At 49.1% G+C, this 27285-nt stretch overlaps 1 protein-coding gene and 1 long non-coding RNA gene across 5 annotated transcripts in view; one reads left to right on the top strand and one right to left on the bottom strand.

The window, feature by feature from the left end:
* The window catches only part of NUAK1 (NUAK family kinase 1), a 68786-nt gene extending 51162 nt beyond the window's left edge, over positions 1-17624 (bottom strand). For 2 of the 3 annotated variants that reach the window (XM_057740946.1, XM_057740947.1), the window contains exons 1-3: positions 16977-17092; positions 1463-1523; positions 636-721 (exon numbers count right to left, since the gene is read on the bottom strand). Coding sequence is in view for 1 of the 3 variants with exons in the window: in XM_057740945.1 (XP_057596928.1) it covers positions 16977-17231 (255 nt within the window). In the remaining 2 variants the exon portion in view is untranslated. Of the gene's footprint in view, positions 1-635; positions 722-1462; positions 1524-16976 lie in introns of all 3 variants that reach the window. The other variant, XM_057740945.1, reaches the window with a different exon arrangement.
* A 380-nt stretch (positions 17625-18004) lies between these two features.
* Positions 18005-25160, top strand: LOC130856521 (uncharacterized). 2 transcript variants are annotated; one of them, XR_009054603.1, is made up of 4 exons: positions 18005-18505; positions 20559-20591; positions 21402-21521; positions 22996-25160. It is a non-coding gene; the product is annotated as an uncharacterized LOC130856521 (long non-coding RNA). The 2 variants fall into 2 exon arrangements; XR_009054604.1 differs by lacking the exon at positions 20559-20591 and having other exon boundaries at positions 22996-25159.
* The last annotated feature ends 2125 nt before the right edge of the window (positions 25161-27285 follow it).

The following is a 27285-nucleotide window of genomic DNA, read 5'->3' as shown; positions in this document are numbered from 1 at the left end:
ATGACCCCACCACCACCATGTATACAATGCCATCTCACTTTATTTTACTCTCCCTACCACCCATGAATGAGACAGACTACTTATCATGCAGGAGAAGGAAACTGATACTGAGGAAAGGAACTCCCCGAGTTCCCACAGGTCATAAAGGCAACACCCCAAGTTCCAACCAAGGTACTAGGATTCTGGGGCCAATACTCCTTCCACTAGACCATACCTGTTTCCGAGTGTCATCAAATCCATGGCACCACAGGGTAAAGAAGAAACATCCCAAGTCCAGGCACTGTGATGCTTCCTTTCTCCATCGTTTAAACCTTGGGGAAAACTAGCTCAGATATCGGACTGTTCAAGTGTCGTGGGCAATCTGGCCGGGGAGCTAATCGGAACAACTTGAGTGAACGGCTAAACGAGGACGCCCCTTCCTGGATCAAGCCTTGCCTTTATGGCAACACTTCATAAGAACCATTCCTTTACAACAGAACTGTCAAATCCAGCGACCGCAGGCCAGAAACATCCCAGCTGAAGCCCGCCAAGCTGCTTTCTGATGTACTGTACACACAAATACCAATATTCCCCAGATGTTCTCCATGTAAAACATTTGGTTTGAGACACAGCCCTCCTTTCCCAAAAACTCTTACATTTGTTTAATGGACTCATACAGTTCAGCTAAAATATCCTGGAGCAGACATCTGAAGCCAGCCAGGCTCTGATGCAAGCATCCCATCTGCAGGAAAGAAGAACAAGTAAATAAGACAGTCCTCCCCAAGATTTATGCTCCCTGCATCTTTAAGCAGGTCATAAAATGTAAGCTATGTACGGATAATAAGGCAAGTTGCTTTCAAGTGTGTTTCTGAGTCCATCTCGGTATTAATCCAAGACTGATGTTCAAAAAGACAGTGTGTCTGGCATGCTAAAGGGGAGGCCACATTCTGTTTCTTACTCCCTCAGAAAAGAAGTTAAAAAATCTGTCACTTGAGCAACCTAGATGACTGAGGTGAAGGCAGGTTTTCTCTTGGTTTTAGTTCTCCAAATATAGCAACAGTTCCTTTATTCCAAAGTCACTTATCCCACTACCCACACTCCGGAACACAGGTAAGATGTGGTGAAATGGGAAATGCACTGGACCTTGAGTCAAGGGACCCAGCTTGGCCACGAACTAATTAAGTGCACCTGGCCAGCCCAATGCTCCCCAAAATGGCTCACTCTGTTGCATGAGAAAACGGAATCTCACTCAATTCATTGTCAGGACCCATTCAGCTCTGAAGACTATGTGAGGAAGGAAACAAACTCTTGGAAAAGCCACCCCAAGAAACGGCATAGAATCCATCCACTGAGCGCCTGAAGATGGGCACCCAATGTCTTCCTGCTACCACAGTTCTAACAAGCTTGTCATGGCAAACCTGGAGCTAGAAAGCCACTAGAGACAGCCTCCCTGGTGGAATCAAGACAGGACAACTGGCTTTACCTTTCAGCTTTAACTTCTCTGTGTCTTGTGAGTTTTCAGTATTGAGCATGCATTATTTTTGCTAGAGGGAAAAGAAAAAGGTTATCATTTAGAAGGGTCACAAAAAGGCATGCAAGCTGATGAAGGAGCAGATAGACAAACTATAAATAGCAGACATGAGACATGATAAAATACAGTACTGAGAACCATTTAGAAGTTCCCCAAAGACGTTGAGAAAAGGATTAACTACCTTCGAGGTAACTTTGTTTTAAGAAGGTAAGAAAGTGTGCATCCACTTGAGAAAGATGTCCATAAGAAATGGTTACAATTTTTTAAAAGATTGGCTTGTAAATGGGTGAGCTTCAATTGCCTGGAAAAATATATTTAGAGCTCTCTATCATAACCTTTTAGTATCTCCACTTAACCAATGTATCAGATTAACAAGAATTCTCCACTTTCTTGACTTGGGCTCATGCAGGTTGAACCCTAGGGGCTGTTGGGGTGCTCTCTGCTTTTCCCACTCTCCGCTGTTCAATCAGCCAACTCCCCACCACCATCCCAGCCAAACCAACTGCCCCAATACGGCAGCCTCTATAGTCCACAGAACACCTCATCCTCCAAAAACACCAGCAAATCATGGTACAATTGTAACTCCCTCCATTCAAGGATAAAGATCCCCAGATTCAGACTAGTTTACTCTCATCACTGCCAAGAAAAGGCAAAATGCAATGAGACAATGTAAAAAAAATGCCCATAGTGTCCAATGTACAGTACATGCTGCAAAGCTGCTTTTTAAATTATTATTATTAACAAATAGGCCACATGCAGAAATGTGTGTGAGTAAGAACCCTGCAGTGAGACCTTCAAAATACTAGGTTGAGAGGACGGTGTCAGAGTGCAAAGTGAGACGGGAGTTGGGAGAAAAAGAACAGCTGTAGCCTCTTTTGAAAGAGGACATTTCGGGTCACCCCAGTAAAATAAGTCCCTCCAAATGTACTTCTGTAGCCCCCAGGGAGTCAATTTTGCAGGATGGAATTATTTCCCTGAAATAAACAGACACACAAAGGTCGCTACAACTGGAGCCTAAGAAGAAAACAAGCCAGCTGCCGGTTTACGGGCAGCCTCTGATGCAACAGAGCAAAAGGTCCCCGGCTCAGGTCCAGTGGGATGGCTTTGGACACACCAGCCCTCCCTGGAGGAAGCACACTGGGGGCCACATAAGCAAGGGATCTCGCCTTGCTGTAGGCAAGCTCCCAGGTTGACCAGGCATGGAGGGGACACCTTCAGGCGTGCAGACCCTTGGGCTTCTGTCGTCAGCATGCTCCACTGTGATCTCAGCTCCAGCTGTGCACCTAAGCATCTGTTTAAAAATGGTGCTGCCTGGGCCCCATCCCCAGGCAGCTTCTAAAAGGTCTCCAGGTTATCCTAATGTTCAGCCAGGACTGAGAACCAGCCGTGTAGCCAGAAGAGCCCACAGTGGGGTCAGACAGACCTGAGTTTTTAACTCAGGTGCTACCTTGCTTACTTGAGCAGATCTGTTACCCTTTCTGAGCATCAACTTTTTTTAACTGCACAGTGGGAATAACGGTCCCTTCATGACAGAGTGGCTGTGAAATGAGATGATGCATGTAAACAGCCTCATGGAGGGTGATTATTCTACAAATGTTCTCTCCTCTCCCTTCACTCCCCTTCTTTCAAGGTCCTCCAAAGTGGGTCAGGAGTTTCTGGGCATCACCCAACTCTAAGGGGTTTCCTGTCTTGCTAGGTGGAGAAGAAAGGGCGGAAGGGAGGCACATCTTTCCTTATGTTGGACACCCCCCCGCCCCATCACACACACAAAATTCACACACTCGGAACCCCTACTGGGGGAAAGAGGCATATTATTCGCCAGCAAAACTATGTGAAGAATAGAGAGTCGAAAGCAGCCAAATGAGGGAACACCTAGCTTGTAAGCTTTGCTTTGCATTTCCTGTCTAGAGGAAGACCTAACCTGGGTGCGACACTTTCTCGGCAGTCCCTCCCTCTGCCTCTGTCTCGTCTGTCAGCTGCAAGCCTCTTACACCTGCCAGCACCACACAGGGCTGGGGTATGTGCGGCCCAAGGGAATGTCTGACTGAATTATGCCCCCTGAGGCCAGGGATGGGCATTTGTAGATCAACAGAGCTCCTAAGGCCCACACGTGTTAATCCCCTAAACAGGCATTTCATAAATACACCTGAACTTTATGATTCGGAGCAACTGGCAGAAAAGGATATAAAGGCACTTTCGGCTTTCGGGGCACAGCAGCTCAAGGTCCAGTGACTGAGAGCAGCAGCCCTGCTGCACTTCAGGGTTGGAATTCCATTTGCAAGTAGTGCAAACGTGGGTCGGTGACTTAGTTTTCCATGCCTCAGTTTATGCACTGTAAAACGAGGATGATGACACTGTGCATCTCTTAGGGTGACCAGGAGGATGAATTAGGTCAGCGGTTCAATGTGCTGAGACTACTGCCCGGCACCATTCCTGCTGTTTGCTATCATTAGTACTCCATGCAAAAATAGCAGGCAAAGAGACCTCAAACTACGGCTCCAATATAAAGGTCTGGGGTCTTAGGGCCCTCCAGTTATCACCAAAGAGGGTGTGGACTGAAGAAAGCGGGGTGGTGTATCTACTCGGAGGAAGACGACAAGCTTCCCATCGCTGTGTTTCCCAAGGACGGATCATGGACGAACCCCATCACGTTCCCCTGTGTTTTCCGGTTACAATGCTGAAGATTCCCAGGTCTCCCTAAGTCCCACCCCAGCCCTGCTGGACCAGGCTCTCTGGTGCGGGTGCCAAGGATGGTGCATTTTAACCGGCACACGCAGGAGACTCCCATGTCCCTGCAAATCTCAGAGCCCTTAGGTTGGCTGAGCTCCTGAACCAGAGGGTCATGTGCATTCGCCCACCATCACAGCCTGAAGGCCTTACATAGTATGTGCTCAGCAAATGTCAGATGAATCCATTCAAGAGCTACAACTCTGCCAGTATTCAGTTAGTTGTTCTGAAGGCCTACTATGTGGCAGGCGCATGCAAAGCAATCCCGAATCAGGCAGACAACTTCATTCATTTATTCTAAAACTCTTCACCGTGCTTACTATACACCAGGTACTGTTCTAGACACTGGAGATGCAGAAAAAATGATGAATGAGGTTGTTTAGAGATAATGACAGACGGTGACAAGTGCTATGAACAGAGCTAATAAATAAGGAAACGGGCGGAACGTGTCCCTGCTGTCATTAAACTCGGCCTCTAGAGCAGCGCCATCCTTTAGGACTTCCTACGATGATGGAAATGATCTTTCCTGCACTGTCTGATAGCTGCCACTAGCCCCGTAGGGGTTATCCAGCACTTAACATGTGGCTAGTATGCCCAAGGAACTGAAGTTTTTAATTTCAGGAACTTATGTTTTTAATTTTATTTCACTGTAATCAATGTTAACTTTAATAGGCACGTGTGTCCCCATGAGACCGTGCAGGTCTAGAGGCGGAAAGAGATTAGTGTACTGGAAATTATAACACAAGGCACGCAGTGCTATGGGGGTGGGGGAGGGGCAGAGCACCCTGTGTTACCAAATGCCTCTCACCCAATTACCAGATGCCCTAACGTTCTCTGGCTCTGGGAATTGAAAGAACAAGGTCAGGTACAAGGCACTGTATGTGGGCTGGAATTTTTATAGGCCATGATCAGTTGGAAGTGGTATGCAGCCCGGCCAAGCCCCAGAGAGTGTGGCTCAAGAACACACCACCATCCACAAAGCCTGCCCACAGCTGCCAGACAGAGCTCTCTCTTCCCCGTCATTCTGTTGATGGTCATTCTGTCCTTGGCTACAACGTCCCACTGGGCCCCGCATGGATTTTACGAGATTTCTTCACTTCAAGCATAAGTACGGATACAAGCCTCCTAAATTCCACCGGAAAATGGGTGGCTAATCCAAACATTTCATAAAATTAGAACTCATTGTGGGGCTGAAAGGAATTCAGATGGTGCCGCCACCAGAGAAATGCAAAATATTTGTTATAATTTCTTCCTTCATGAGCTGTTTCAAGCAGCAAGTGCTTTTTCGGCTTAAAGTTAAAGGAGGCAGTGGGGCAGGGCGGGGAGAGGAGGAATGGGAGAGGTTTTGTTTTTGTTTTGTTTTCTCTGTGGTTTGCAAAAAGCATCACCAGTTGATGAAAACTCGAGGACTCCTGCCTGACTCCCTAATCCCTCGGCTAGTAGAGATAATAAACTTTCCCCATCTCGGCTGTATCTTGCCTTTATAAAGATGGTGTTTTTCCTGGAAAACGGTACTTTTGCTCCTTAGTTTTCTTCTTGGGCTTTTAGCCCCAGAATTGTTTTATATCCTGAGATTTCATCAGCAAGAGGGAGACTGCAATCATTGATTCAGGCATGCATGCAGGCAGGCCACCAATACTGATTTGCCAGGCTCCATGCTGGGCCCCTGGGATACACCAGTCAACAAAACTGGTGAAAATCCATGCCCTGAAGAGCCTGCCTTCCAGTGAAGGAGGACAAACAAGGGAGGAGTCAGTGACTGCCACTTTGAAGCAATTTGGGGACAAGACCTGAAGGCTCACCAGATGCAGACTCTGGACCCGGATGGAAAGTAAGCTCCAAATCAGTCCCAGAACTCTCATCTTACAGAGAAATTAGTTGAAGCCACAGAAGAGGCGTGGCTCACCTAAGGTCACACAGCTCAAGCTGTGGCAACAGTGGGACGGGCCCCCAAGCCTCCTGACAACATCCCCAGACTCCTATCACTCCACAGCCATTCAACAAACATGTATGGCCGCCTTCTTGTGCACCAGGCACGGAAGCAGGCACTGGGAGGACATAAATGAGTAAGACACGGAATAATTGGCTTCACAGAACCAAGCTCAACCTCCAACTGCTGTTTTCACAAGCCTGGAGACAACTTCTCTGAGCAGTAAGTCTGAGTTCAATGGGAGTCCACCCTGCAGCATGTGGGTGAAGAACCAAAGCAGGAAGTTGCAGAAGCCTCTAAGGAGACCATGAGAGGCACCCATGAGAGGCCGTGAAGCCCAGTGATTACAACCTTGACCCTGAAGTCAGACAGCCCCGCCCTACATCCCAGCTCTGTGACTTTGGACAAATCTTGTGACCTCTCTAAGCCTGTCTTTCCTGGTCTGCAAAATGAATGTACTAATAATACAGGCTCAAAGGAGAGAAGGCATGTAAAGTATTTAGACAGTGCCTGGCTCACACTTGCCACTCAATAAATGTTTCCTGCTATTATGACCATTAGGGAAAAGATCCTCCTTCCGCCCTGGACCTTCCTACACATTCAAGAAGGTGGATACGACTCACTGGAGATTTCCACATCATTCCTCCCCTCTCCAGGATTTCTGCCACCAGCTGCCTGCACACCCACTCACACACTGGTTCCCTCCCTGAGCATTCCATTTGATTCTGCCTGGGAAACAGATATCAATTAACCACGAGGAGGATGCAAAGCGGGGTTCTCCCTGGAGCGGGTGCATCACTGCTCTGCCTTCCCATTCAAACACATTCACGTGCTGGGCTCTGAGCTCATCGGATCAACCTGAGTACCAGCCTCTTCCCTCCCACAGCTTCTGCTAGTTGGCATTCACTTTCTAATCTACCAAGAGATAGACAAGGTAGTAGGACCACTGAGAGCTTCTCAAAATTTGCTGGCATCTCTTTAAATTGATACGGAGAAAGTCAAGGCTGCATAATGAATGTACTTGATGCAAAGGGATGAAATTCTAAGAGATTAGAGCAAAAAAAAAAGGAAAACACAACAGGGAATATGTCTCCTTAAATGGACCAGCAGAAGGGGTAAACGTAGACCACAAAGGCTGGGGATCTAGAAATGACAAAGGGTAGCTGCACGTCCTAGAACCAAGAGGTGGTTGAGCTCCTTTGGGGCAGAGGCTGTTCCCTGCTGTCCACCCCTTTCGTGCCTACACAGTGCCTGGCACAGAAGACGTGCTTGGCAAATATTTGAATAAAATATGTTTAAACGTGTGACCTGGAGGGCAGAAAGAAAAATGACAGCTATTTCTACTCCTTCTTGGAAGCCATCTAGGGTCGTAGCTGAGAGCTCAAACAGACGTGTGTTTCCTTCCTGCCATCATCCCCAGGTCACAAATAGTGTGTCCCTGGGCCTCAGTTCCCTCTGCAGTAAATGGGGGGTTGTGATAGCATCTCTGTCACGTAAGGGGGAGGGGAGGGAAGGAAGAGGGGATCTAAGAACGACCAGGAATTCAGTGAGACGATGCAGGCAACCACTCACCCCAAGGCCTGGCGAATGTAAAGTGCTCCACAGAGGTGAGCTTGATGGAGTGATTTCATCTTTAAGGATGAAAGAGTAGTAAATATACTGGTCAATTCTTCCTTTTAAGTGAGGCTGCCAAAAACATGCCTTCCCCTGGGGAGGGGGCCCCTCCTTAGTCTTTTCCTCCACCCCAGTCTTGCCTCCACCCACCTGGTCCCAGCATGAAGGAGCTCCCTGGAGGCTGAATGTCCCCCATCGCTGCTAAAAGCACAGGGAGACCCAAATGCACAATGCAGAACAGAGTCAGCCACAGGCCTCCGGCCTCACTGGGACCAAAAGCAAAGTCCCCTAAACTCAAAGTAGCTAAGGAATGAGTGAGGATCCCTCCAAGCAACCCAGCAGAATATGAGTTTGCCTTTCTCTGAATCCCAAATAATAACAGCTAAGAACTGGCTGCATGTCAGGCACTGTTCTCAGCACTGTCCCTGACAACCTAGGAGGCAGGTTCTATTATCATCCCATTTTATAGATGAGAAAACTGATAGGTTCTTTGAAAGTGAGAATGTTCTAACTCACATAGAGCCTAGGCCAGGACTCAACTCATAGACATGCTTAAAAAGCAATGTCTGCCTAGAACATTGAATGGAAATACAGACTCTCCCTACACCTGACAAAGCCTGCATCTAACAATCTGAAAACAGTTTTGGGAGCTAAAGATACTTCCCCTTCCTGCAACAAGGAGACCTCTTGCCAAAAACCAGGCGACAGGAAATGAAGTCCACATTTCACCAGTTTCATTCAGCAAATCCCAGGATTCTCTTCCTATGAGCTGGCAGGGACCTTGGAGAGCATTTTGTTTTGGCCCCTCGATTTACAGGTGAAGAAAGGGGCTTCAACACCTGGGCGCCTACTCTGTGATGCCCTGTGCCCAGGCTGCCCAAGGTACAAAGATGGCTGAGACCCCATTCTGCCTTTTCCAAGAGATAACATTCCAAGGATAACATTCTCTGTGGGCCACACACTTTTCTAAGAGCTTGACATACAACTCATTTATCCTCACAACCACTGCCATTTCACAGATGAAGAAACTGAGTCAAGCTGGCCGCCTCAACTGTACACAGGAGGCCGGAGCAGGGTCTCAAACCCAGGCGCTTGCCTCCAGAGGCAGGCTAAGAACCACCCCGCTCTCCCTTTTGGATTCCTGGATTGGACTGTCTGCTTCCCTTCCACCTCCCGGTGAGTGTCCTTGGCAGCTGGGGTGAATCCTACGTGAACTGAGCCCAACTCACAATGAAATGACAACAGCCAGCAAGGATTCCTTCCAACCTGCACCCATCAGCTGCCTTTGTGGCTTTTGAGCCACGTGAACTACTCAGGAGCAGGACACGATCGAGAGGGAACTGGGGCACAAGGAAACACTGACAAAGAAGCAGTTCCCTTTTTGTAAACTAGGAAATCGCCCTTTTGACCACAGAGATGCAAGTTGCGCCCTGGGCCATCTGAATACCGCCCTTCCCCTCCCTCCAGGGAAGGAGGGAACCTACCACAGCAGCCTCTTAGCACCCTCCCAGTGGAAACCTCAGGCCGCCTCTAGATACCTCTAATGAAAGTAAATGAAGTGGAATTCTTTTTAAAAGGCAAATCACGATGGTGTTTTTTCCAGACATACATTAACTCCGCACTCCAGCCAGTTTACAATTCTTTAAGTACTTGATTTACAACCCAGGGAGAAAATGTTTTGAAAATCTTGCAAATGTACTTTGCATCTCCAGCTTGCCTACTCTGCAGAGCTGATCACCGGGGATTCTCAGATGGGGGGCTGGCGTCCTCTGGAAGTGTGGGAGTGACCCAAGGAGGCCACAGAGCTCCAAAGAACTGAGGAGCAGCCCCTGCAGCCTCAGTGCAGCACCAAAAGGGAGATGCACCTGGCCATGCTGGCCCCTCCACAGCTGTCCACGTGGCAGTAAGGAGAGGGGGTGACCCGTAAAAGGAGGATGAACGGGGACCCAAGGAGCCTTCCCTGCTGCCTCCCACCTCCACAGGACCCTCCCTCCTCCAGACTGCACTCTTCACACTGCTGTTCGTTCATTCATTGATTCTTACTGAGCACCTACAATATGCCTGGCGCCAGGCTACAGGCCAGGATGCAATGGCAAGACATGACCCTGTTTCCCTTCTAATGGGGGAGGAAGGGGAGGGTGTGAACAGACAAATCATCCAGCCCACAAGCTCTGAAGGAAACTGACACAGGGCCAAGACTAGCAGATGAAGAAGCGGGAGTTTGGACAGCCAGGCAGGACTTGAAGGGCGTGGCGAACGCAGAGTTTGAGTCCTCGGCAGCCCACGGGCGGGTTTAAAGCAGGGAGCGCCATGACCCGGAATAAGAAGGCTACCAGGTGCTCCATGCTAGTACTTCTCACCAAAATAGTAATACCAGCTCTGGTTTTCAAGAGCCTACTCTGCACAGGATCTGCGCTGGAAGCTTCCAAATCCTACTTCTCATGGCAATCCCACTCAGGAGGATACTGGTAGCTGCCTTTTCTAGATGAGGAAACAGAAGCTCGGAGGAAACGTGTGGCTCACCCAGGATTATCCAGCTGCCGGGCCGCAGGGACGCACAGGAGCCCAAGTCTGTCCGATTCCGCAGCCGTGATTTCTTCCTTCCCGTTTACATACCCCCTTGTATTGTTCTCAGACTACTCCAGACATGTTCACTCCACACCCCAACTAAGTTCTCGGGACCTCGATGGCAGGACTTGTCAGTTCTGCTCTGAAACTTCCCACTGTCCTGGGCACTATAGGAGGCCCTCATGAAATACACCTGGTTTATTGCCAGATTGAAAGGAAAATGGGTGCCAACCCCAGTGGGGGCTGTGTCTTCCATACGGGGAATCTTTAGCTCAGTCCTGGTTTAACATGAAGTTAAAAGTTTACCAAAGAGCCTTTCCGTGAAGTCAACATCTGGCTGCTTCTGGACCGTTTCCAGAGAATTTTTATCAATACAGCCAGACTCCACTCACGGGTGGGTCATCTGGCCCAGCCCCTCCCATGCCGGGGCCTGGGATCTTCTCATTCCTGCGCTGTACAGTGTCGTCTGGGCCAGCGGGATGATAAATGCATTCTGCTTTAAAGCAGATACTTCACAAATCATAACTTACAGATGCTCCAGGACTTTCATGTGGGAAAGACAAATGAGACTTAGGCTGTCTGACTCTGGAGCCACTGAGGACAGGAAGCTACGGCCAGGAAGCCTCTCTCCCCCTAACGAGTGCATGAGCAAATGTAACAGAAAGGGAAATCATGCAGGGAAGGGTTTGCCTAGCTTTGCAGACTCTGCTACGTAACCCGCCATTCATTTCCAGCCATTGTCTTTTCTTGCCCAGAAAATGGAAAGCGTCTTGAGGTCAGGGGTGATGACCTACAGCCTCCACACCTCCTAAAACAGTGCCTCGCTCAATGTATTCCCTTCTGTGCCGTCCTACAAGCCTTTGCTCAGGACCTACTATGTGCCTGGCACGGGGCTTCCCAGCAGACAAGATACCTTGACTCAGTCCTTATCTCTTGCAGCTTCCCAAGAGGAAGTGAGATCAGAGGTCCTGGAGCGAGGAGGGTGCATTTCTGTCTGCAGGCAGAGACGTGAAGCAGCTGACCTCTCGAGGCCCCCCAGGGATTTCAGAACCTGAGGCTGCTGAAGGCACAAAGAACTCAGTGTGTGCCCAGGAGGAGAGCTCCCTGACCTGCTTCGTTAAAACAGACATTAAAACTAGCAGACGTCTCTCTCCCCCAACACCATTCTTATCCTTATCTTCTCATAGCTCAACTCTTGCGAAAACCTCCAGGCTGGCTCCCTGCTCCAAGCCAGCGGACCAGATCCATGGGCTCAGAGCCCCGCTGCGGTTAGAGCCTAGCTCAGCCCACCTAGAGTAGGGAGCTGGCCAAGGTCTCTGCATTCACGCTGCCTGGGTCCAGACCTCGGCTCTGCTGCTGCAAGTGACCTCAGCAGGTTAGCGAACCTCTCTGTGACTCAGTCTCTTCATCTGGAAAATGAGATGATTACAGGATTGTTATGAGAATTAAATTAGTTAAATGGACCTGGCCTGTTATAAGCACTCAAGAAGAATTAGCTGCTGCTGTTATTATTATTAAATGTTATTATTATTACCCCCATCCTATCTTACCAGCCTTGCTTCCCACCGCATCCCAGCAGAAAGCCCGCATTCCAAGAGATCTGGCCTGCTCACCCTTGAATCTGCCCTCTGCCTGAAAACTTCCATATTTCAGTCTTTGGAAACCCAAATCAAGGGTCATCTTCCACACCCCTTGCCCTCCCTAATCCCCCAGGAGAAGAATCACTCTGTGGCTGGTCTTCTGGCACGTGAGCGAAATACGGCACCCAAATCCAGAGGTCACCCACTGTGCATCAAAAAGAAGGTTCTCCATTTCTCCAGCAGCGATGGGTCTCAAAATAGACAGACTTGCTTGATGTTGCCTAGCTGTTTGACTGTGGGCAAGTTACTTAACCTCCCCAAGCTCTGTGTTCCCCATCTGTTAAATGGGTCTAACAAGAATGCACACCTCTTAGGATCGTGGTGAAAATCAAACAAGACAAAGTGTCTGTAAAGCACTTAGCACAGCACGATGCACCCCAGCTCTCAAAAATATCAGCTGGTGGTAACAACAGCAGCAGCGGCAATAAGGGAGGGTGCATTCCTGTGTAGCATGGAACTCAATTTAATGAACTGATCTTCTATGAGCTACGTTCCAACCTGAACATCTCCGGAAGTAACTGATTCCTGTAGAGAAGACGTACCCACGGCCTAGCGACTGCTCCCTCTGTCTCTCCCACCAGACTGTAAGTTCCCCGGGTCTTATCCATGTGTATGTCCCAGAATTGAACATGGTGAGAAGCATATGGCAGATGGCAATAAATCTTTGTTGCACTGAGCAGAATTAGTTCAATATTTGTAAGTACATTTCGTCTTTGCTACTAGATTATAAACTCTTGAAGAGTGAGGATCATGTCTTGCTCTAGTAAAGATTTATTCAATGAGCAACGGAAAAATACCAAACCAAGAATCTGATTTCTTAGGCCCAGCCCAGTCACTTACCAGCCCCGCAACCTCAGAAAAGTCACTTAACACTTCTGTGACTTACTGTTCCCACCGCAAGGGTGAGAAGTTTGGACTACATGTCTGCCGAGGTCCCTTACTCCCTGAAACTGGGTGTGGGCCTTAGCTGCAACACGGAGCCTCAGCCACCACGCATGTGACAGCCATGCACCCCTGGCTCAGCAGGCCAGCTTCCTAACTCTCACCCCCGATTTGCAGTTTTCCAGCACCAAGCTATCAATAACTTTGGGCAGGTGCTTAAAACATCCATTTTTAGTAAAATCAGTTCCTTTGTTGAGCAAGGATGCCCTATCACCCACGCACCATGGCAAACTGGGGGCACGATTTGCCCACCAGCCCCGCCCCTCCCATGCCAGAGCCTTCCCAGAGACCCACTTGTGGCTCACACCACACCATGTACTGCTCACAGGAGCTAACCTGGTGCAGAGGGAGAGTTGAACTTAGCCTTTGACGGTGAGGTGATCGCATAACACCTCTCCCCAAAACGTTGTTTGTTTTTGCTCTTGGATTTTTTGGCAGTGCTCTGTGCAGCCTGAGGGTCCGGGGCGGCAGGGGGGTGGCTTAAAGTAAATGCCATGTTATAACACAGGGGCTCGCTCCACAGCCCTGCCAGAAACTGTATCAAAACAAAAGTTGTGCAATAAACAAAGCCCAAATTCAAGGCCTCAGAAATGTGTTCAGAGCCTATCAGAATCTGGCTGACTGTCTCTGCTTCCTATGGGCGCACTTCCCTAATTAACCTGAAACGATTATTTCCCCTACCTCTCTCCAAGTAAGTTAACTGTCCAGTGCATCACACCTCTCTGATGGCCTTAAAATCTAAATGAAAGTCCCAGTGAGATGAGAAAAAACATCACTAAAAGAGGAAATTAAATTTGCTAATTTCCCCTTTTGAGGCTTTCTATAGGTTATTTTATATAATTCTCACAACTAGTCCATGAAGTTGGCACTATAGTAGCCCATTTTATAGATGAGGAAGTGGAGGTTTCTGAAAGTTACACAGCTTGCCCAAAGTCACAAAGCTAGTCAGGGATCGGTCAGGACTTGAATGTAAGCCAGGGCTCTTAGCCCTGCTGCAAGAGTGCATCATTTGTGGGGCTCATTGAGTTCTGGAAGAGCCACTTTGAGTCCTTTCTCGTGGACGTACTCAGGAAGTAACAGCAAGACTACATTTGGGATGAAGAGGGGAGGATGCCTGGACCACTCAGAGGACTGGACCAGCTGACTCCAAGTTCCTGATTCTGCAACTCTTCTTTGGAACTTCCTTTCATGGAATGCTGATGCTGCGTGGTGTTTTGTTTCATTCAGAAGGCTCTTCCAGACGTGCAATTAAAAGCCACAACATTCTTATTCCTAAACACTTCTCTGTCTCAGGGGTGCTGCTTTCACAGCATCTCATGCAGCCTGACACCCAGCACCCAACTTCAGCCACTCATGTTGGCAAAGCAGCTGAAAGGCACAGCTCCTCTGGGTAAGCAGTCTGAAAGGCGTGGGCACAAGTGAAAATAAAACATCACTTCACAATTCTACCCAAAGACTGAAAAGGCAGAACGGAGACAGCGTGCTCTGAATTCTCCTAAGCTGCATCTTCAAAAGCGAGTTGTGGATGTTTAGTGCATCCTTGGAACCAGAAGAAAACTCCAGGTTCGCACTTCAGATGAAAATTTCTTGCTGCTCTTGACAGATTCTGAGTCACCTAGCACTGTACAGGCAAGAACAACTTGCTGACCGATTTTTTTGATATTTGTTTTATTTTCTGTCCTGTCAGGCAGAGGGAATTTTCCACCTGACAATTCCTGTTTCTCACCTCAGTTCTGACACCATCTGTAAGCAGTGTGCTCAGCAGGGGGAGGACTTGAGGCCAAGGAAACCTTCCCTGCACCCAACCTCAGTTTTCCCATCTGCTTAGTGCAGGGTTTTCACCACATGATTTTTGCTAACATCCTAAGCTTATCTAACAAGTAGAAAGCAGTCTGGGGATTGCCAGTTTCTGGATGTGGATCTGCTACCAGATTCAAAATCTTTGCATAATTTTTGAGTAAAACAAGATACTGAGCTGAAATGAATAGCACAAAGGGAAACTGAACTAGGGCTGAACAATAAGAGCAGGACTGAAACCTTGCGGCTGTGAAATGAGCCTCTTCCGTTCTCAGGGCGCCCCCTAGTGGCCATTCGGCTAAATCCCGACGGAACGTTCAGAGTTCCTGCAAATGAAGGGAAAGACACCCACCAAAAGAGACAGGCAGGCTCCCGTCTACTGATGCAATCCCTTTCACTCTACCCTAGTCCGTAGATCACACAGCAAGACAAACACCTGAGGCCCCACTGAAGCTCGGAGAGATGTCTACCATAAGCCAAGCGTTCCCTCTTGCAGTTAGCAGCAGCTCCCCAGCCTTCCGGCGTCTGTGTCCCCTCACAAATCCCAGACACACCCTTACCACTCAACCCCTCACAAGCTCACATCCTCAACCTGCAGCTCCAACCGCGTCTGGTTTTCATTACTTCGCTTTCCAACTTCCCAGCGCGATTCTTCAACAGCTATTAAGACAACATGAGCAAGGAGCTAGGCTTAGTTTTTGCTTATTCAACATCCAGCCTGGGGAATATCACCTCGGACGAAAAGCGTGAATGAAGAGCACAGCTTCTCCTCCTCCTCCTCCATAGACCTGCAAGTGTGCTCCTCAAAGGTCATCTTTACAACCATCTCCCCTTGAAATGTTTCAGCCTACAAAAACGGCACCTGCCCTCTCAACTACTTACTTGCTATGGAATTTGCTGACGGGAGACAGCTTAAAAATACAAGGTACAATCACTCAAATTTCCAATTAACCTATAACAGACCTTTTTTTAGGCTATGTGATAAGGCGGTATCAACCCAAAGAGCACAGCCTTGAATGAGGGGGTTACCCAGGTAACCAAACATTTGAGAATCTGAGGACTGAACTTTCTGATTGGTGCTCCATTTTGTCCACAGAACTCTCCCTGCACGGATGCAAAAGAAGAATACTGACATCAACCTACCGCTTCATTCAACAGTCCATTTTGCTTTTTCCCTGTGGTCATTTGTTAAGTTTATAAGCAACCCTGGGCCCTGAAACACCCCCCAAAAGTGCACACAGGAGTCCCATAATTAGTTCCTGACTTCGGCCATAAATCGATTAAAATCCATCTGATATGCTGCAAATCAAAGAACCATGTTAAATTTCTGCCACACATCACACAAAATCTTTCGGCAACAGTCAGTCACTTTGAACCCGACCCTCTAGCCACGAGCAGTGTGGATTTCAAGGGCCTGTTCTGCAGAAAGGACAATGACCATGCGCCAAGGTTGGGACAATGCAGATACCCCACGGCACTCAAGGTGCTACCTGGGGCTATGTAAATGGTCTTGGGACCCTGGCAGGGTTTCAGCTGTCACAAAGAGTGGGGTGGCTGGGCCAGACCCCATAAGCAATGTGGTAGCCCTGCAGCCAGGGCCTGAAATGCAGTCGAGTCTGCAACTCTGGCGTCTGTGTGGTTGTCCATGCCCTAGGCATTTCAGTCCTCCCAGAAGCCAGCAGCAAACTAACTGTCACAACCCTCAGGCATGCAGCAGCCTTTACTTTACTTCCCCTAACCTTCTCTCTTAAAAACAGGCAGGAGTCTGTCCTCCCTTGCAGCGACAGCAGCATCTCGGTGATAGGGAGTGGAAGGATGCAGGGGAGAGGGGGGGTCTCATTCATCTTACAGGACATGCGGTTTGGGGGACCAGCTCCGAGCTGAGGATGTAGTTCTGTTTGGAGTTAGAGCAATAAGGCATTCCAGGGCATGAATGCATGCCTGCGAGGGAGACCCCAACGGTCCCGACATTGCGAAGTGTCTGCAAATCATAAACACTACTTTGCTGCTGGGATCAAAACCCCCAAAATATGCGCAGACAGGATGTAACAAGTGTTTCAGGAGAAACACGCCTGAGCCACGGGGAGCTGGGGAGAGAGTGAGGAATCTTCTGCGGGTTCCCGGGAAGCTCCTCTCAGCCAAGAGACCCTCCTCCGCGCCCCAGACCCCGCCGCGCGCGTGCTGGGTCCCCAGCCGCGTCTAACCCGAGCCCCCCCACCCCCCGCCCCCGGGTTTCCCCCCAACTCACCACTCGGCCCGAAAACCTCTCGGTGGCCCTCTTGACTTTGCCGTAGGTGCCTTTGCCCAGGGTCTCCTGCAGCTCATAGCGGTGCTTCAAGTTGTGCTTGTGGTGATGCCGCTTCACCCCGTGCGGCTTCCTGGGCTCCGGGGCCGCCGCCGTGGGGGCCGCGGTCGCCCCCACCAGCGCCTCCGGGGGAGAGCCCGGCGCCCCCGGCCCCAAGTCCCGGCCGTCCCCGGCTGCGGGCGCAGCGGCCCCCTCCATGTCCGAACGCGGGGCGAGCCGGGCCGGAGAGGGCAGGACCGGGCACGGCGCTCGCGGTGTCGGGGTCCCCGCCGAGGGAAACCGGGGCGCGCTCAAGGTCGCCCCCGCAGCATTGGGGAGGCGGCCGGCTCCCGCCCGGGCTGCGGCTGGGTCAGTGGCGGCGGCGGGGACGGCACATCTGGCGCCCCCGGCGCGCACGATCCGCGCACCGCCCACCAGCCGCGGCGAGCTGCGGCGCGTCGGGCGAGGTGGCGGCGGCGGCAGAGGAGGCGGTGGTGTTCGCAGGAGGGAGGGGAGAGGGGTGGCTCCGAGCGCAGGAGGGGGAGTGTTATGTGGGGCGCCGCGCCCCCCGCCCCCTCCCCAGGAGGACGCGCAGACTGGGCGGGGGCGGGGGCGGGGGGCGGCGCGGCCGGGGCTTCCCCCACCTCCCGGGGCCCGGGGCCGCCCCGCGCTGGGAGGGAGGGAGGGAGGGAGGGGGAGGGGTGCGTGTCGCGACTCGCCCTTTGTGCCGCGCCGGCTAGGCCGCGGCGGCGGCGGCCGGAGGGCTTCGTCCGCGCTCGGCCGGGACGGAGACGGGGGGATTCCCAGCCCGGGCGCCCCCTCCCCGGGCTCGCCCGCCGCAGCTACCGCGGGCCCTGCGCCGCCGCCGCTGCCGCCTCCTCCGACCCCTGCTCCGGCCGCACGGCCTCCCTTCCTGCTCGCGCCCTGGCGGCGGCGGCGGCAGCCGGCCGAGCCCCGGGGCCGGGCAGGCGAGAGCGCTGGGCGCCGGGGGCCGCCGGGGCCCGCTCGCGATCGGGCCGGGGGCGCCGCGGGCTCGGACGCCCCTTCATTTTGTCTCGGGTGCCGCCGCGGCCGCCGGGCCGGGGACGCGGGAGAGGCTGGGGGAGGGGAGCGGCGCGGGTGTTGGGTTACAGGCGGTGAGTCACGGCGCCCCCGCCCCCGCCGCGGAGCGCACCCCCTCCCGCCCCGCCGGGCCGGCACCCCCGCCTCGCGGGCCCCCACCCCGGCTGCGGGAGGGCTGCTTGCCCAGGGCAGCTGCGCGCCCCCGAAAGCCCAAAGAGGGGCGCGTTGACCCCGGCCCCGCGCCCTCCCCGAAGAAAGGCGGAGTCGGGGAGGAAGGGAGGCTCGGAGGCTGAATCTGGGGCCAGCCGCCGCCGCACTGCCGCCCTCCGCCACCGTCCAGAGAGGAGGGCGACGCCTGAGAGAGGAGGAGAGCTGGGCGCTAGAGGCGCCAGGATGGGTGCCCACCCTGCCCGCCAAGGCTGCCTTTGGAGGTGGGCAAACTAGGGGCCTCGGATGGAGCAGGGCCTGGGGCCTGAGGCGACTTGCAGGCCTCTTGGCCCCTTGGGCCTTTGGAGTTTTTCCTTTAACTGAAATGGCCGGGTCCTGGAGATGGTACCAGGCCCCCTACCCCCACAAGCGCGGGTCAGGCAGGAAGGACCTAGGACTGTGGCAGGGCTGCCCCGTTCTTCTAAGGAGCAGCAAGGAAAAATAAGGAAGAAGGCAAGAGAAAAAGAGGCCTTAGGGAATTTTTTTTTTTAATAAATGGTGCAGCATACCAGACTAGGATGGGAAAAGTGAGGTATGAAGAATGTCTGGTGCGTTCTGCAGATGGCTTGGTGGTTCTCTACTTTTTCACCAGTGAGCCGAGCTCGCCCGTCCTCTGCGGCGCTCAGGTTCATCCCTTCTGCATTCCTGCTGTCTTCACTCCTGTCTACCCCTTATCACCTTACCCTAGACTCCAGGAACAGCATGCCCTCCCCATAAACCCCCTCCCTGCTGCCAGTCATGGCCCATAGCACTGCAGTGATCATATCCTCCCTGTGTGTTCCTTTGCCACACACCTGTGCTTCCTATTCTTCTCTGTCCAAACTTCTCTTCTACTGATGCGTCTCTTCTGCTGATACCTAAACCCCTCTTCCATTCCTGTCTCCCCCAAGAGCACACTGGTTATTGCATACAAACACAAAGGCCGTGTTTATTCAATTCCTGTTCTGTCCTCCACACTTGCAGGGCCTCCCTGCCCCGATCTGCAACTATTCTGCTTTTATACAAAGTCTGTAGACATCGTGTATGTAAATTAAAAAGTCAGAGTGAGTAACATGCAGGTTGAGCCTGGCTTCTCAGTGGATAGGCTGTGTGACCTTGGTCAAATGACTCAACCTTTCAGAGCTTCAGTTTCTTCTTCTTAAAGTATAGATTCGTGGATCTGTCTTACAGATCGTGTCTGTAGTGGTAGTTAAAACTGCTAACCAAATATTTTCTGAGTCTTTTCCTTCCCAGGGACATGGCAGGAATCCACTACCCCAGCCTCTTGATATTTGATTTGGCCATATGACTTGCATGGGCCAATGGCCTGAGAACAGTGATGTGCGTTGCTTTTAGGGAGAAACTTTTAAGGACCAGTGGGCAAATGCCCATGACTTGACAATCCTGAAAGTTCAGCCTTGGCAATCTTATCGTGACAACCACAAAGTACAGAGATAGAACCTCCATCGTCCAGCCTGGGCCTCTGTAAAGGTGGCAGAGCTGTTCCAGCTAACCTTCATTGGAAAAGTAGTGTGAGCAAATATTAAATGTGTGTTAAACCAGGGAGATACAGGGGTTATTACAGCAGCATAACCTAGCTTATTCTGGCTGATAGTGATGCTCCCAAGTGCCTGGGACTTAATCAGCATTTGTTGAATGAATAACACCTACCATATCCTGAACCTATTTTATGACAGTAAACCCTGTTTTCAGTTGAGGAAACCATATCAGAGAGGTTAAGTAATTTGCCAGAGATTACACAGGTTGTATATAACAGCGCTGGGATTTAAACCCTACCCGTCCAGCTCCAAAGTGCATGTTCTTCCACATATGCTGTGCTACCTCTCCTTAAATGGGAAGAATGGAAATAGTACAATGCCTGGCACACAGTCATGCCCAAGCACAAGGAGTTCCTCTCCAGACTGAATTCCTATAGCATTTATAATTGGAACCACACTTCAGCACAATGTTATCATGCATTGTACTCAAGTGTTTTCACATAGATAAAGCATTTCCTCCAACGAGATCCCAGGCTCTTTGGTTAAGAGCTTTGAGTTCTGGAGTCATACTGCATGGGTTCAAATCGCTGTTCCACCACTCGTAATTGAGCATCTCAGACAATTCTTTTCCCTCTCTACCCCTTGGTTCTCTCATATGCAAAATGGCAATGGTGATAACATAGGTGGTATTGGTGGTGGTAACAGCATGTCCCAGGGGGTTGATGTGAGGATTGAGACATAATGTATGCACTCAATAAATCATGGCTATTAATATTATACTTAATTTTTGTCTTCTTAGGGCTCCTGCTAGAATTCAGGCAAATACAAGCAGGTTAGTCATACTGCCTGATTAGATTCTGATTTCTGGCTTCATTCTGGATGTGGGACCGATGTTGCCATATCTGCCGTTGAAAGCATGACATCTGCACTGTCCTACAACTTATATTTACATAAGGCTCACTACTTGTTTTTTACTACACTTTCTATTTTCAAAGCAATTTAAAAGAAAGAAAATGTGTTTGCTCTCTTGAGAAATCTTTGTTCAGAAAACATAGTAATGCCAGTTATGGCTTATCTACTATCTTCTGTTGGCCAGGACCTTTATGTGTATTACCTCTAATCATCATAAAATGGCAAGATGGGTATTATGATCCCTGCTTGGCTGTTATGATCCCCCACTAGGCTGTTAACACTGAGTCTCAAGAGGTTAAGTTGTCTGTGATCAGGCTTTGCTCTGACCCCTGTTCCAAGCTGCCTGACATCCCAGCTCACATCAGTGAATACATATGCTTTGGGAGACATGAGCCTTCCATTTTTCTAGATGAGGTTTTGGAAAGTTAGCTAAGGTTGTGATATTTCTAACTTATGTTGTCTGGTAGACATCTTACAATAAAAAGCAACCCAGGAAGGAGCTTATTCTTCATAGCAGCAGATTTCTAGCCACCCACCAAATATTCATGCTTCTCCTTCTGCAGGTGAGCTGACAGACAGCTGCTCATCTGGGGATGTATTTCCCAGTCTCCCTTGCATCCCAGTGTGGCCATATGACTGGTTATCTCTAATGGAATATAAGCAAAAGTGATGTGCATTACTTCCAGAGCAGGGTGTTCAAAAATGGGTGTGCTTTCCCCACTTTGCCTAGCTGGAAGCAGAGGACTCCAAGGCCCCAGAAGATGGTGGAGTCACCAAATAAAAGAAGCCTGTGTCCTTGCATCACTTTGAGGAATAAAGCCACCACCTGACCAAGACATTGGACTACTACGTGAGTGGGAAGTAAAGTTCTATTGTGTTAAGCCTCTGAAATTAAAGGGTTTCTTTGTTACAGCAGCCAGTACTACCCCAACTAATACAGCTTATGCTGTCTGTATTTACATATAAAAAGCAAAATGGAAGATTGTAACAACCATCTGAATAGTTGAAACCCAAAATGCCACTAAGTTCTCTGTCCACTTGCTTAAGGAGAAAGCTTATTATTTGGAGCAGGAGTTTTTTCTCTAATTTTTCCCGGGTTACAAGTATCTGAGATCAAGCAAAAGTAGTATTCAGTAGTCATAAAACTAGAAACAAATTTAGTCATTCAACAATATTTCTCTTCTGCCCACTACATACCAGGCATCTGGGGCTGAGAATGCACTGTGACGAGACAGGCCTGGTCTCATCTTCATGAAGTTTCCAGTCTGTGGGTAATAAACACAATTTACAGCATTCAACTGACCTCCAGCCACCAAACTTCTTGGGAGAGCCCAGGCTATTTGAAAGTGGAATATATACTTAAAATAAAAGCTAAAATTTCCTCGTAAATCAAAACAGAAAGCTATATTTTTTCCCTGCTAAGTGGCTAGAGAAACAGTAAAAACAGTGGTTAAGAGCATAGGTTCCAGAATCAGCACTGGCTGAGTTCAAATCCTGGCTCTACCACTTTCAAACTGTGTGATCTTGGGCAGCTTCTTTGTTTCTCATTATTCCCATCTTTAAAATGGGAACTCTAATAATACCTAGCTCAAAGGGTTTTTATTGAGGTTTGACTGAGTTAATGCAAAAAAAAAAGCACTAAGAACAACAGGAGGTGACACGAGATAGCACCCAATAAAATGTTGGCTATTAATATTTTTTGCCACCTTCTCCACTGGTATTACATTTTGTGTATAAAAGGATACAAGGGAAGACCTTTCGGGGGGCTGACAGATGACAGCAGGAAACAGAATTATCAATAGAATCAGTCAATTTTATAATGATTCAACTGAAATAACTCAGATTGAGATCCTACTTTCCATTCTTCTCACCTCTTTGGTGATTGAGGGGACAGAAGGGTCCTGTTGGGAAAAGCATCACTTTGGGTATCCACTGGAGTATGGGGACAACCAATGGGACAAGAGACAAGGCTTCTGGCCCTTGCTGTATCCGGAGGTGGTACTTTGTGCAGGTACCTTCGCCTCTGTGGAATCCTAACATCAGGCGAGATGCCCCTCAGGGCTGATCATTCACAGTCCTTTTTGGAGATAGCAGTTTTACATTCCCGGCACATTCTCCTCTTTTCCTCCCTTCTTCATGCCCGAGTGAAGAGAATGGGGTAAGCAGAGATGGGCAGCAGCTCCATTTGCTTTGTTTTCTCTGTCCTAAACTTTATACTGAAAAATAAGATAGCAGCTTCCTGTGGGAGTACAGCAGTGGGGATTCGTTGGAAGGTTCTGTTATCGAGAAAAGAAACTGAAATGTGATAAATTCCCCATCAACAGGGAAAGCACTGGCAGGACTCCAGCGGGAGCAAACAATACCGTACCACCCTGGAAAGAGTGGCTGCCAGAAAGTCAAGAGAGTACACGTCACATGCAGGGATGCGCTGGGGTCATGTGGGAAGAACTCTGGCTACAATGGAAGAGACGTTGGGTTTCCTTGAGGTTAAATGGGGCATTCTGGGCAGGTTGGGGCGCTATAAAGAATGCTCTACATTTTGCTCCCTGCCTGGGCGAATGCACTCAGTCACGTGAGCTAAGTGCTTACAACGGACTCATCATGATTCTAGGTACTGGGGTACAGAAGTGAACAAAAGCGAAGTCCCTGCCTTCGTTCGGTTTACGGATAGATGAATAAAGTATTATGTGTCCGGTGACGGTAAGGGCTAGCAAGACGAATAAAGCAGGGTAAGGAGGCAGAGAATCATGAGGGCAGGAGGGAAAAGACTCTCTGATAAGGTGCCATTTGAGCAGAGGTTCCAAGGTAGTGAGAGAATATACCATCTGGGTCTCTGGGGAAACTATGGATATCTGGAGGAAGACCCTCCCAGGCATAGGGTCTAGTAGGTGCAAAGACCCTGAGGCAGGAATATCCTTGGCATGTTGACAGAACAGTGAGGAGGTCACTGTGAGTAGAGTGGAAAAGGAGGAAAGGAGCAGGAGTTGAGGCTGGGGAGTTAACAGAGGACCCAATCCTGTAGGACTTTGTGGAGTGATGGGAGAACTTTGGGTTTTATTCCGAGTCAGGAAGGAAGCCATTGGCCAGTTCTGATGAGAGCAGTGACATAATCAGATTTGGGTTCCAAAAGTCTCTTTGTAACCACTGTACTGAAAATAGGATCGAGGAAGGAGGGCAGTGATCTGGGGAGGGACGGAGGAGGAGGTTCTGACAAAGGCTAAGGAGAGGCACCTATAAGAACTACAAAGCAAGGACTATAGCTCGTTGATCAATCTCCTCTCTGCCATCCTTCCCCCACGTGGTCACCATACGTGGTACCTAAAACACAGGTCTGTCTGCCCTGTATCTCCCTCCTCTACTGATCTCCTGTGGCCTTCAGGACAAAGTCCAAACTCCTAGCCTAACATAGTGGGCAGCTTGACAGGGTATGAGAGCATCCGCATTAGCATCAGAAAGAGCCGGATCAGAATCCTGGCCCTGCCTATCACCAGCTGTGTGACTTTGCCCAAGTCACTCGACCTCTCTGACCTTGGTTTCTTCTCTTTCCTCCTTGTCCTGTATATTACGACCTGCACGTCTCTGAAAGCAGGGACGTTGTCTTGTTCCCTCCGTATATTCAGCATCCAGAACAATGCCTAGCACACAGTAGGTATTCAACAAGTTTGTGTGGAGTCAACGAATGAGCTAATATAGGAGATAGCATCTGGCATGGTGGCTGGCACACGGGGGCCCAGCCATGCGTCTTTCTCTTCCTGAGTAATGCCGGCTTCTCTTTCCCTGCCTAGTCTGACCGGCATGGTGCTTTCCTGATTCTTATCCACATCACCTCCTCCCACCAAGCACCCATCATTCCTGGGGTACTTCTCCCTGTTTCATGTCTCTCCACCTTTATACATGCTGCACCCAATGCCTGGGACATCCCCTTTCCTGTCCTCCAGATGACAAACACCTACTTGCCTCAGATACCTAGCTTAAGACATCACTCTGCCTCTGATCCTGTGCTGGTGAGAACTGAAGGCTCTGTCCCCAGAGCACTCAGTTCCTGGGTCTATTATAGTGCTTACCTCATGGTATTACAGTTATTCAATTACGTGCCCAGCTCTGCCCAGTTGCCTGAGAGCTCCAGGGTAGTCAGGTCTAGAACAGTGCTGTCCAATAGAAATATTATGTGAGCCACGTATAGCATTTAAACTTCTCTAGTAGCCGCATTAAAAACGAGTTAAAAAAAGAGAAATTAATTTAATCATATATTTTATTTAACCAAGTATGTTCAGAATATTTCAATATGTGATCATGATGTAATCAATGTAAAAACTTATTGATGAGATATTTTACATTCTTCTTTTTGTACTAAATCTTCAAAAATCCCTTGCATAATTTACACTTAGAATAAATCTTAATTCAGAGCTAAATTTGCAATGGTTAAACTGAAATATAACCCTAGCAAAACAATAAAGTTGTATTTAACAGAAAAATATGTTCCACTGCTCCAAGGTTTTTTAATTTGAATTTTAGTTAATTGCATGAAATTAAAATTTTAGTTCCCCAGTCACACAGACATTTTTTTAATTTTTTCATCTTTATTGGAGTATAATTGCTTTCAGTATTGTGTTAGTTTCTGCTGTACAACAAAGTGAGTCAGCTATATGTATCCATACATCCCGATATCCCCTCCCCCTTGAGCCTCCCTCCCACCCTCCCTATCCTACCCCTTTAGGTCTTCACAAAGCATCGAGCTGATCTCCCTGTGCTCTGTGGCAGCTTCCCACTAGCTATCTATTTTACTTCTGGTAATGTATATATGTCAATGCTACTTTCTCACTATATCCCATCTTCCCCTCCCCCCACCCCATGTCCTCAAGTCTGTTCTCTATGTCTACGTCTCTATTCCTGCCCTGCCACTAGGTTCATCAGTACCATTTTTCTAGACTCCATATGTATGTGTTAGCATACGGTATTTGTTTTTCTCTTTCTGGCTTACTTCACTCTGTATGACAGACTCTAGGTCCATCCACCTCACTACAAATAACTCAATTTCGTTCCTTTTTATGGCTGAGTAATATTCTATTGTATATATGTGCCACATCTTCTTTATCCATTCATCACACAGCCATATTTTAAGCACTCAACAGCCATGTGTGGCTAATGGCCATTGTACCCAGCAGTACAGAGCTAGATCTTATTCTTTGTTCTAATAGAAGTATAGATCTGGCTTATAATGGGTGCCATACAAACATTGGATGGATGGATAGATGGATGGGTGGTTGGATGGATGGATAGATGGCTGTACTTGACTACCTTTACTTCCTCTCTAGTTTACCTTCCTATTTCTTCCTCTGGAAATGCATACCGCTGGTAAGAAAGAATGAACTTAAGAGAAAGGTAAATCCATAGAAATTTTCCTTGGACTCCAATTTTTCAATTTGCCCCACTGGGCAAAGCTTAAAGGCATTAGAGTTCTACTCCCTGACTCACTTCCACACAACTCAGCAACCCAGCAGCACCTTCTACTCTTGCTCATGTGTCACCTTGACAGTGGGGTCTTTCCTGAGCATTGTGTTTAAGACTGCAGCCCACCCCCTCCTCTTCACCCCACCACTGGTGCTCCTTACCCCCTTTACTCTTCACCATTGCATTGACCAGTGTACACTATATAACCTACTTATTTGTTGTGCTTGTCTGGACAAAGCAGAGATTTTTATCTGTATTACCAGCTCATGAATCCCTGGTACCTGGTATATAATAAGTGCTCAAAAATTATTTGTGGAATGAATAGATGGATGGATGAATAATGTGAGTTCCAGCTCTTTCATCTGCTAGCTCTGTCACCCTAGAAAATGATTAAAGATTAAACCTCAGTTCCCTTGTCTGTAAAATGGGTATCATAGTAATACCTTATAGAATTGTGCAATGTGATCCTACAGGATTAATGCTTATCTCACAGAATGAAATAAGGTGATGTCTGTGAAGGGTTTAGCATGATACCTACATAGGCACGTAGTAAGCACTGACGAAATGGGAGCTGCCATCTTACTGTTTAATAATATTATTAAATTTGTTATATAAGTTATAACAACCATGTAAAGCGATTACAGTTTCCCAAGTGTTTCTGTCCCAAACAAACAAAGCTAGGTCAGGGGAAAACGGTCCTGGGATCTAGATATCCTACATAATTGCCTATATTTACCTGTCCTGTTTTTATTTGTATTTCTAACCCTGGGATACGGGTCCTTCAGCCCTGCCCTGCCAAGACCCAGGGCAGCTCAGTGCCAGGCCCTACGCCCATTATGTTTCCTGTCACCAGGGACTTAGGCTCTAAAAGCAGGCTCAAGAGGGAGGGCATTCCAGGCATGTCACCAGTCTGCCTGTGACAGTAGAAGTTCTTGGCCCACCTGCTCTAGAGCAGTCCCCCAGACCTTAGATGGCCCGGGGCCTGGCAGCTGGACCCGACTGGAGCCAGGCTGCCCAGGCAGCCAGCTGGTGAGGGAGGCGTTAGCTGCCTTCCCAGCAGATGAGGCAGGTGCCCCAGATTCCTCTCGAGGGTCCACTGCTCCAGCACGCTCTGCAGCCCATCCTTTGAAACCCTTAAGTTAACAGGCACGTTTCCAGTCTCC

Source organism: Hippopotamus amphibius, chromosome 7 (genome assembly GCF_030028045.1).
Source record: "Hippopotamus amphibius kiboko isolate mHipAmp2 chromosome 7, mHipAmp2.hap2, whole genome shotgun sequence".
Taxonomy (NCBI): Eukaryota; Metazoa; Chordata; class Mammalia; order Artiodactyla; family Hippopotamidae; genus Hippopotamus; species Hippopotamus amphibius.
This window is presented reverse-complemented; position numbering and strand designations above follow the sequence as displayed.